The sequence below is a fragment of the Myotis davidii genome, unplaced genomic scaffold (genome assembly GCF_000327345.1).
Source record: "Myotis davidii unplaced genomic scaffold, ASM32734v1 scaffold24, whole genome shotgun sequence".
Taxonomy (NCBI): domain Eukaryota; kingdom Metazoa; phylum Chordata; class Mammalia; order Chiroptera; family Vespertilionidae; genus Myotis; species Myotis davidii.
The window spans coordinates 5393784-5405366 of record NW_006298312.1 but is presented as its reverse complement, the minus strand read 5'-3'; the positions used below and the strand labels follow the sequence as shown (position 1 = coordinate 5405366).

General features: G+C 39.0%; 1 protein-coding gene across 2 annotated transcripts in view; it reads left to right on the top strand.

Moving 5' to 3' along the window:
* Window positions 1-11583, top strand: part of SAMSN1 (SAM domain, SH3 domain and nuclear localization signals 1) — a 55727-nt gene that overhangs the window by 23402 nt on the left and 20742 nt on the right. For both annotated transcript variants that reach the window (XM_006773940.2, XM_015570600.1), the window contains exons 4-6: window positions 3069-3198; window positions 5131-5282; window positions 8469-8675. In XM_006773940.2, coding sequence (XP_006774003.1) covers window positions 3069-3198; window positions 5131-5282; window positions 8469-8675 — 489 coding nt within the window. The remainder of the gene's footprint in view (window positions 1-3068; window positions 3199-5130; window positions 5283-8468; window positions 8676-11583) is intronic.

Here is an 11583-nt window from a genome sequence, read left to right as displayed (position 1 = left end):
CTGCAGCCACAGGGGACCATGGGCAGGTGGCTTCATCCAGACCACAGCTGCAGGTCCCCTGGACCGCAGGGTGGGTGGCTTGTCCCTCTCCTGGGCCACAGCCACAACTGCTGGTGCCCTATACTGTGGGGCAGGCAGCTTGTCCCTCTCCCAGGCAGCAGGCGCAGCCCCAGCCGCTGGCACCTGGAACCACGGAGTGTGTGGCTTGTCCCTCTCCAGGGGCCACAGGTGCCGGTGCAGCCACTGGCACCAGCGACCATGGGGTGGGCAGCTTGTCCCTCTCCCAGGTTGCAGCCTGGCTGGTCCCCATTCCTCCCTCATGAGCTCATTTGTGCCTGTTTGCTCCCCATACCTCTCTCCCCAGTGTTGAGTGTCTGAGCTATTATGGTGTGATGGCATGAGGGCGTGATGACCATTTGCATATTAGCTCTTTATTATATAGGATTTTTGCTAATTTCTGCATGGAAATATTTTTTTTTCATTCTCTTAGGCAACTCTGATATTTTGAGAAACTGGAAAACTATTTCCCAAAGCAGTTGCGTCATTTTACAGTCCCACTAGCAGTGTATAAGGTTTCCAATTTCTTCACAAGCTTTCCAACACTTGTCATTGTCTGTCTTTTCTATACTACCCATCCCAATGGGTGTGAAGTAGAATCTCAATGTGCTTTTAATTTGCACCTCCTTGAAGACTAATAATATTAAAAATCATTTCATGTGTTTATTAGCCATTTATGTATTGTTTTTGGTAAAAGATTCATTCAAATCTTTTGCCCACTTTTTAACGGGCTTGTCTTTTTAATGGACTTGTACACATTTTAAAATATATTCTGGATACAAGTCCTTTATCAGATATCTTATTTGCAATCTCATGCATTTTCTTGCATTCTGTGGATTTTATTTCTGCTTTCTTGATGGTATAATTTGCAGCACACGTGTTTACAGTTTTGATGTAGTGCAATGTATCTGTTTTTTTTCTCTCATCACTTGTGCTTTTAGCATTGTATCTCAGAAGCCATTGTTTAAATTTCAAAATACTTACTTCTATATTTCCTTCTAGGAGTTGTTTAGTTGTGGCTGTTAAGTTTTAGTGTATAATTCATTAATGTTTCTACATGGTGTGTGGTAGGAATCTAACTTCATTTTTTGGAATGTGTATATCCAGTTGTCCCAACACTTCATTAAAAAGACAATTTTTCCCCATTTTACTTATTTTCTTGACACTCTTGTTGAAAACCAATTGATCCAAAATATATGGGTTTATTTCTGGACTCCCAATTCTGTTCCATTAATCTATATGTTTAATGTCCATTCTCTGTTGAGCCCACTTCAATAGGACTTCCAAGACGGTTTGTCATAATCAGTGCTGACCTCTGTGCTGCCAAGGTCAATTTTCTTTCTTCTTACATTACTTTTCAGATGCATTTCACTTTGTGATGATTCCATTACATATGAAAGATTCTCTTTCCTTGTTTTTTTAGGCATTTTCTGGCTTTCCTTATTTTTCATAACTTCCCTTATTAGCTCTGCTTTCTTTCCTTGAGCTATAGATTTCCATTAGAGGAGCCCTCACATCCCACCAGAATGGACTCAACCAGTACTCAACTCATCCCACTGTTTCAGTCGTTGGTAGGGAGCTAGCTCCCATGCAAACACAGTGGTGGGACAGAGGGGCAACAGCTGGGGCTGTCAGCAAAGAAAGGCACCTCAGCAAGAGGACTGAGTGGCACATTTCCATGGCCCCCTCCCGTGGTCTATAAAGTTCTTGGTGCTCTGCCTCCAGTCTACTTCTCTTAGATCATATTCTCACACTCTCCTTTCTTGTTGTTTCCCCTGCATAACCCAAGTTAATTCTGAGTATATTTATTTGTTCCTTTTGCTTGAAAAACTGTCTTCAAATATTCACATAAGTTATAGCTTCTCATCATTCAGGCCAACAATGCAGAGCATATATTACCTTATGAAGGAGTCTCTGCAGGCTACTCCTTCTAAATTAACTGAACTTCCCCCAACCCTAAACCCAGTAACTAATCTCCTAGCATCATCCAGTTTTATGTCCTTTATAACACTTATTCTCTAATTTTTTCTTGCCTATTATGTTTACATATGCCTCCCCCAAACAGTACACACACACACACACACACACACACACACACACACACTGTCTGACACTAAAATGTACCTCATTAGAGCAATAATCCTGTTACCTTGTTCACTCTGTATCCCTAGTTCCCCAAACAGTGCCAGGTACTTAGAAACTGTTCTATAAATGTGGGTTGAATGACTGAACAGAAGGATAAATGAATGGATAAAAACAGAGAATCAAACTGAGTGTAAATCAAATGTACATTCTGAAGTTTTATTAATGTTTAGAAATGCTAAAAAATTAGGATTATTAAGTGACATTTTGATGAATATTAAGAAATTTATAAGTTTTGTCCAAACTATCTAAATATGGGAAACATTTGAGATGTTTTCAAGCAGATGTAATTTATTCTGAAATTGTCTGTCTTTCTAAATTTATGCAAGATTTGCTTTTCACTTGACTAGTGGCAAGCATGGTATGAGATTTGTAAAGCTTTGCTTTAAAATTGTGAAGTGTGCATGTTTTATTCATATCTAGTGATCTCATGGGGTGCAAATAACTGACATGAAATAACTAAGCAGAGTTTAAACTTTTAATGTCAGATCTCAAAGGATTAGTAATAGTGGTAAATAGGGAATAAAGAACACATACATAAAGAAATAAAAGTCTTTAACAGAAGGAGCATAGATGTCAATAATCTAACATTTCTGGTTAAATAATCTTGATATAATATTCATCCTGATTTACAAATTGCACTATTATAATTTTAGTTGAATTCCATAATGAGGAATTTTCTATCTAAAGAATACTATACATTTCTTTGCAAGAAGTGAAATTAAGATTAATGACACTCATATTTCACATTGATGTATTCCTAAGTCCTTTATTGCTAAACTATATCTTGTTTGTTAAACCATTATGCACAGTGAGCATCTCCAGGGAAAGCAATGATCTACCCTAACCTCTGATATGTTTTTCTGAAGGATGAGGACGATGGAGAGGATGCCCTCCCGTGTCGGAACAGTGACCCCGTTATTGGGATTCACACAGAGAAGCTCTCCCTCAAAGCCAGCGATTCCATGGATAGTCTCTACAGTGGGTGGAGCTCATCAAGTAAGGCTACAAAACAGGAACAAGTTCCTGATGGGAGGTCTGGGTTAAGTTAACTAAAAACAACAGACTTGCTCCTCTGGGGCTGGTTTCTCAAATTAGCAATAAGCTTCCAGCTACTTGATAAGATAAATAGTAAAAAATGTATGGTGTGTTGAATTTAAAGCATTGCTATTGTTTAAAATGCTACGTAATATATTAGATAGAATTATGTACTATTTTGAAACTTTTGACACTGTTGTCAGAAGTGTCCTTGGGGATATGCCTCAGAAGATCATGTTGGGTAATTAAATCTGCATCCCTAAAATAAAAACATATGCTGGGGAGAACTAGTGTTATATTGAATCAGTAATTTTAAAATGACTTACAGTTTTCAGATAAATAATATCCTCTTCTCTGTCTCTTCTTTCCTTCTTTCCTTCTTTCCTCCTCCCTTGCTGCTTTCCTCCCCCCCCCCCCCATCTCTCTTTCTTTCTTTTTTTTTCATCTCTCCCATGTCCCTTCCTCCTTGCCCCTTCTCTCTTCTCCTGTCTTCTCTCATTTTTTCCTTCCTTTCCATTATTTTCCTTAAAAAATTCTGGATAAAGCAGGACATTTACGTCAATTCTGACATTTAAATTCCCCTCCAGCATTAGTGGGTAAAGAGTAAAGTAATATGGAAATATTAAAAAGTAGGAATATCACCAATTGGGTGACAAAAAGAAATCAGCACATGATCAAAAAGGATTTTCTTTAAACATTGATATATTCCTAAGAAGATCAATCACTCGGGATTCAGTCACATATCCTGCTACAATATTTGGAAACTGCTGCTATTGCAGGGCACTTTACACTGTTTTACATCCCTCTAATCTTGTAAGCGCTTTTAAATGTTTTTGCAGTTTATTTTTCATTTCCTTTTAAATCAGCTGCTTCTGTTATTTGAATTTAGATAGCAAAGACCAGATGTTTCAAATATCCTGAATTTTATTCCTATTTTCCTATTGGCTGTTAAACAGTTATTTTGTTTAAAAAGCAACTGTAGAAACATTTGAAGGCTATATTTTTGCATGTGTGAAATTCAGATATCATTAGTATTCATTTCTGCTGGCAATTTTAAAATTCTGAAGTGTGATGCTGAATGTGGGAAGAATTTTATTAACTAGAATGTACCATGGAAAACCAGGGCCCAGGGTGGTCATGAAAGGGAAGTGTGAGGAGACGGTGGCTCACTTAGCTGTTACGTACAACTTACTTCTGTAATTAGAAGAAACTACCCTTCTTTTACAGCAGTTCATATACAATATGGAGCATCCCTAAGGATCTTGACCTTGTTTCCACAATTATTGTTATTCATGGTTGAGAAACTGAGGCTGTCGGTCATTGAACTGAGCACCCAAAGGCCCACTGAAGGAGAAAGTGAAGTGACACTGAGAGGGGGACACTAAGAGTGACTTCCACTGGAAAGAATCCTTGCCCCCAGACACACATCAAAATAGAATCACTTTCCTCTTAATCCCCTGAGGTTCAAAGTCATAAAGGAAGAAGACCAAAGAGCAAGGATTTAGAGCAGCTTTAAAAAGTCTAGTTTAGAACATTTTTGAAAGCCATATGTACAAACTTAATTATTTGGCTTGTCCAGGGAGTTAAGTTTACACTATCTGCTTCTTTAACAAGTACCCATACTCAAAACACTGTCCAAAGTCAGATGATATTTGGGTTAGTGGTTGAGGAGAGAGTGGTCGGATTGGCTGGAGAAAGGTCCAAAGTGGCTCAGAGGATGGAGGTCGCTGATGGAGAGTGACTGGGAGGCAGAAACAGGATGGGTCCTTGGAGCCTCTGAGGGAGGATGGCATCCGATGTTTCAGCATCGTCCCTGCTAGTGGTTCCAGGTGATGGTTCAGAATGTTATGAACTTTCTATGAGAACTGTTAACCTCTGCTTTGCCTCCTTCAGGTGGAATCACAAGCTGTTCAGATGGCACAAGTAACCGGGACAGCTTTCGACTCGATGATGAGGGCCCCTATTCTGGAACATTCTGTGGCCGCGCCAGAGTGCATACCGACTTCACGCCAAGCCCCTATGACACTGACTCCCTCAAAATCAAGGTGTGTGCACACACATCTGCATTCTGTATGGTGTGTCCAGTGCTGGTTGTGTGATCTGTTTCTCAAGGGCAAGCAGTGAGAACTCGGGGGAGGGGATGTGAGTCTGTTCTTCCCAAGGGTAGAACTGGAGACCAGATTGCTGTGGCAAGAGTTTAAACATAACATGCCAGGCAGAGTTGGGATCAGTCCTTGGGGCTATTAGCATAAGCTGCTAGGGCTATTAGCGTAAGCTGCTGTTATGTAGATAATGCATAATCAAAGCCTATCAGAGAAGAAGGGATTGTGTACATTTTCCTGAAAGCAGGTGCCCAGCTCTGCTTGATCATTCCTGAAGTGAATATAATAAAGCAAGGGAGAGGGAGAAAAGGTGGTGATATTAGGCAAGAGTCCAGCAGAGCAAAGGCCTTGGGAACCAGACTTGTCTGGGGCAACTTCAGTACTTAAATTGGTTACTCTGAGTAACCAAACATCTTCCTACCAATGATATTCCCTCCTGAATTCCCTCGTCTTACTCTTATCCTCTGTATTCATTTTCTATTACTGTGTAACAGATTACCACAAACTTTGAGGCCTCAAACAACATAGATGTATTGTTTTCTCATAGTTCTGAAGGTCATAATTTGGACATGGTTCATCAGCTGAAGGTCTCACTGGGCTGAAATCAGGTGCCAGCTGGAAATGTGATCTCGCCTGAGCTCAGGTCATCTTCCAAGCTCACTGGCTGTGGGCAGAATCCAGTTACTTGTGGTTGTAGGAGTGAGTCTCATTCTCTCTTCCTGGAAAGCACCCTGGGTCATCCTTAGCTCCTGGAGGCGGCCGGCCGCGGCCCTCTCTGTAACAACTTCTGCAGGAGAAACACTCATCATGCTTCAAATATCTCTATTTTTAAGAGCTTCTACCAGATTAAGTCAGAAATGCCCAGATAATTACAAAATTAACTAGTCTGGGACATTAATTACATCTGTATAGTCCCTTCTGTCATGTAACACAACATAATCACAGGGGAGAAATCCATCATTTTCATTATCCTGCTTATACTTAAGGGGAGGAGCTGGTTGCAACAGCACAAATAGAAGAAGGTTTAGTGCTAAAACATTGTATAGATGTCAAATTATTCCTTTTAGTAACACAAAGTGCTATATAGCTAAAAGGACAGAATTTATGAATTTTTATATTGTCAGCACCAAGCCAATGTTAACCAATATTTATAAGTTATGAAGTATTGATATTATCATTTAACATTCAAGGCACACAACTCTTTGTCCATCCTGTGGTATCAAACCTGAGCAAGCTCAGTTGAAGGAAGAAGAAAGCATTATTCTCTTCAATTGGCCCCTTAGTCATTTCTTAGTTCCTGTTTTGGGGAATGGAGGGGAGTAGAAGGGAATAAACTGAACACATTTTGATTCAGGATAGCTGTTCGCCATCCCTACAGTATTGTGACACTTCACTACCTCTGGTGCTGCCCTAGGTGATGCTTGCAGAAAACTTGTAAGACACAATAAGAATCCCAGTTACCACTGCAAAAGGATCTTATCCAAAATGGCATTGAGTCTTTGCTTGGTGACCTTTCCTGGAATGTACAATTTTTACAAGTTTTTAAGATACTAGGAAGTATGCGGCAGAGGGCTGCCATGCTTAGAAACTCCCTTCAGAGCTTCTCGGGATTTTCTGGGACTGGTTAGCTGATCCCATCGAGCCTAAGATTTGATGCCCTTATAGTGAAAGGCAGGAAAGAGCTAGATGAAAGCTCATAGGGTCAGAGAGGCAGACAGTTACAAATCAGAAAGCCCAGATTTTTTAATCATACTGAATTCTACTTCACAAATAAAATCTGTGTTTTAGATGTTAGAATATACATTCACAGAGCAGCAGGAAAAAATATTCTTAGTAGCCGACTAAATGCTTTGTTTATTTAGGGGTAGACCCCTAATATGGCAAAACTATGAGAAACTATAATGTCTTCTCTGGGGAAGAAAGTTATGTCTCAAGGGAGTAACTATTCTCTTAAATGTTGGCACTGTATTTGCATAGATATCCATTTTCTTTACAAATAATTATCCCTGTGGGGTTTTCTGCTCTTCCAATAACTGGCAGCATGTAACCAGATAGTATCATATGCAAATAAAGAAAAAGACCAATTTCTTTGTCTATCCCAATGTGCTTCATTGATACTTCAACCCAAACTTTGTTGGAGAGCTTGATCTAAGAATTGTCCTCTCTAGAATAATTAAGTAACAATTTATCGTTAGTGCATACATACTTTTATTATGTATTTGGTATGTACAAAGTTCTGAACACTTTCATTATGTTATATGAATGCAATAATTTAGGTGTGTTTATTTTGTACTGTGGATGAGAGGCACAAACTGAATCACAGATTTCTCTTTCTCCCTTTCCCTAATATGGGAGCCCCTCCAGGAATAGCAGCTTGAGTTTGGCTACATACATAGTACTTTGACAGGATGAGTGAAAAGATCATCATTTTTTATTTCAGACAACTTAGTCTTGAGTTCTGGTTCTGCCATTAAATTCCTATAAGCTCTTGGGAAGTTATTTAATGTTTGTGTTTATTTTTCTGTAATATTTATAGAAACAATGACACCTTGTATATGTACTTAAGACGTGTGTTGTGGGCATAAAATGACTTCATTTGTGCAAAAATGTTTTGCAAATTACATTGTGCTCTACAAATAAAAGTTGACAAATTGATAGGATATCAAACACAAAAACATGTCATCAAATGCATGTAGGATATTTTCTTCAACATGTTGTTTTCTTTGTTGTCACTAGTAGTTTCCTTAAACTTTTTTAAAAAAGATATATTTTATTAATTTCAGAGAGGGAAGGAGAGGGGAAAAGAGATATAAACATTAAATATGAGAGAGAATCATTGATCAGCTGCCTCCTGCATGCCCCACCCTAAGGATCAAACCCAAACCCTGAGCATGTGCCCTGACTGTGAATCTGACCATGACCTCCTGGTCCATAGGTCGATGCTCAACCACTGAGCCACACCAGCTGGGCTTCCTCAAACTCTTAAAAGAAATTTCCTCTTATACTTATTTGTTATCTTGGAATCATTTTAGCATAATGCCCTCATTCTTCTATTTTCTATTATTCCATTCTTTCTACAATAGCACCAGAGTTCTCTGAAATTTGATTTGCATATTTCTTTGTCCTCAGAAAGGTGACATCATAGACATCATCTGCAAAACACCAATGGGGATGTGGACAGGAATGTTAAACAATAAGGTGGGAAACTTCAAATTTATTTATGTGGATGTTATCTCAGAAGAGGAATCAGCCCCTAGGAAAATAAAGACACGCCGAAGCAGTGGAAGAGAAAAATCCAAGACCCTGCAGGAATTCTTAGAGAGGATTCACCTTCAGGTTAGCAAACATGTGGCCAATTGGATTTTTGTGGCATATGGACTGAAAAATTAAAGAGACTGGATCAGTGTTTGAACAGAATTGTTAAAAAAATATACATGACTTACAGCAAAGGAAAATCTGTTTTTCAAGAACAGTTCTTATTTCTCCTTTATCACTTTTATTATGCTAGAATTGTTCTTGATATAATATCCTTTGGACTAAACTCTATTGGTACTCAGCAATGACTGTAGAGATTAATGTTGAGAAAGTGTAATGAAAAATAAAATAAAAAAATACCTAGGAGAATAAATGACCCAGGGAAACATGTAAAGGAGAATCATAAAGAAAGTATGAGAGTGAAAATAAAAATCCAGATGTTATCAATGTAAAGATCTCCACATCTCTACAGGTTGCTAGTGGGAATGGGTTTCTTGTGATATCCCCAGAAAAAGAATTTTCTGAGACTTGCAGGGGAGGACGTGGTATTGTAGAAAGCTTTATTTCTGATCAATTAAACCCCTGAGTTTCCAAGGTCCCATTTTGCTTTGATCTTCCAAGGAAATGTTGTAGAAGATCAGAGAAAAACCAAGCAAAGCTTTAGGAAAAAGGAGTGACACTGTTCATTTATGCCAGCGGACTCAGGGAATAACTTTCCAAATCTGAGGAAAGTAACATGCAGACGGCTTCTCCTTTATATCTTCCTGGGGTCTTTTTCCAGCAGATATGGATTATGCTTCTGATCCTTTTCACGGACCTTGCAAGAAGGCCCCCAGGTGTTGGGGGTCTCCAGGCCATATCTGATGGTCTGGCCTGGCGCCAGCATTAATAACCCTCCCTCCGGGGCAGTGCACTGTTCACAGTTTTATGGCCTCTGTAACAGGTTCTGCAAGACCAGTTTCTGGGAAAGAGGTCATGACTTAATCATAGGTTATCAAGGTAACTTTCCAAATCTGAGGAAAGTAACATGCAGACGGCTTCTCCTTTATATCTTCCTGGGGTCTTTTTCCAGCAGATATGGATTATGCTTCTGATCCTTTTCACGGACCTTGCAAGAAGGCCCCCAGGTGTTGGGGGTCTCCAGGCCATATCTGATGGTCTGGCCTGGCGCCAGCATTAATAACCCTCCCTCCGGGGCAGTGCACTGTTCACAGTTTTATGGCCTCTGTAACAGGTTCTGCAAGACCAGTTTCTGGGAAAGAGGTCATGACTTAATCATAGGTTATCAAGGATGTACACTGAGCTTGCTGGCATGGATTCAGATTGCTAGCACACCCCCCCCGACCCCCACATATCAGGGTTACATTGGAATTAGCCTTTTAGCCTCCTCGGAAGAAGTCCATTTTGCTTTTAGCAGGGCTAACATCAAAGCCAGTATCCCAAGTTTCCATCCTAGGTTGAGAAACAGTCTAATCCAGCATCAGGCTAGCTTAGTTTGTGTTCTCAGATACAGGTCATCAGTCCCTTACATGTGAGGTCCACATGGCCACTGGCTATGTAGGAAACACAGGTTAACGCAAGGAAGCAGGAACAAGAGGACCGAGAGAGAACATGAACTCCTTTTGTTTAGGGGATTGTATAGTCCCAAATTTTTGCAGGTTTGCAATGGCCCTGCCCTACTCTAGTCAATTCATGGTTCCCCAGGCTTGACTGACAGCCACTTTCCCTGTGACACCCCAATTCACTGTGCATGCACTCATCTTCCGCTTTGTCCAATTCCACCCCCCAATAAGCTGCAAGGAAATGGGCCAGTGGTTCCCTGGGGAGTGTGAAGTTGCACCTTCTTAGTGAAGCTGCCCAATTAACAGGCCGATAATGTCTGGTCTCCCTTATGCTTCTTTCCTAATATTAACAACTAGCTAATTACAACGGTACCAGAAACTTGAAAGAAAAAAATGAAAATTATATTTTCTTTAGAGCAGAGATCAAAAGCAAGTCAAAGGAAAATAAGTAAATATAACTCTTTTAAAACTAATTTGTTAGGAAATAGTGACATTAAGCCTGCATAATAATTGAGTTAAAAAAAAAAACTGTGTTGTCTATATTTATAATAAAATTATTTTCTCATATATTAACGAAATATCTATAGTGTTGAATAGTGTGTATATACAATATACCTAGCCTCACTCAATTTACTGTTTTGCAATCCATTTTAAAGTTAACACGGTAGTACTTTGATACTTTTTGAAATTCATTAAGGCAATAGCTAATTGAACTTTCCTTAATTGTTTGTCCTGAATTATCTAGTTACAATCTTGTCTGTAGACACACTGCCTAGGTCTTCCTATATTACTACTGGTGCCCCAAATTGGGTGCTCCTTGGAAGAAGTACAAGTTTGAATCCTGCTTCCCTATTTGTTTTTATCATGACCTATGAGAAAACCAAGGTCTAAGGAAGTGAAATAACTTAGTCATGAACCCTCAGTTAGATGGTTATATCAGAATGGGAATTTCCGTTTTCTCTGTCCTAATTCAGTGTTCCTTCTAGGATATTTTTAAAAGAATTGCTACTGTTTTTTGTCTGTTTGTTTGTGGGGGGTTGTTTAACATTAAAGGGCTAGTAATAAGCTCTTTCTGATTACCTAAAACTTTTATAATTCCTCTTATTCAATTTTAATAACTAAATAAGGATATTGAAATAATAGCCAAATAAAATGGGAGGAATTTTTGACAAAGTTGAAAAGCATTAAACTTCACTTTGAATTTTTATGCTGTTAGAACAGAGGTTACATAAATAAAATACAGACTTTGAAATCAAAAGCCCAGGAATTTTAAACTAGTATATCTTGATACAAATGACGGACAAGATATATGTGCTGAGAAAAGGAAACAATACTTTTTCCAACCACGGTACTTTTGTAAAGCTTAATAAAACTTTTAATTAAATAGAAAGCCTTGGATTCCTTTGGTTTATAACCAAAATCCTAAA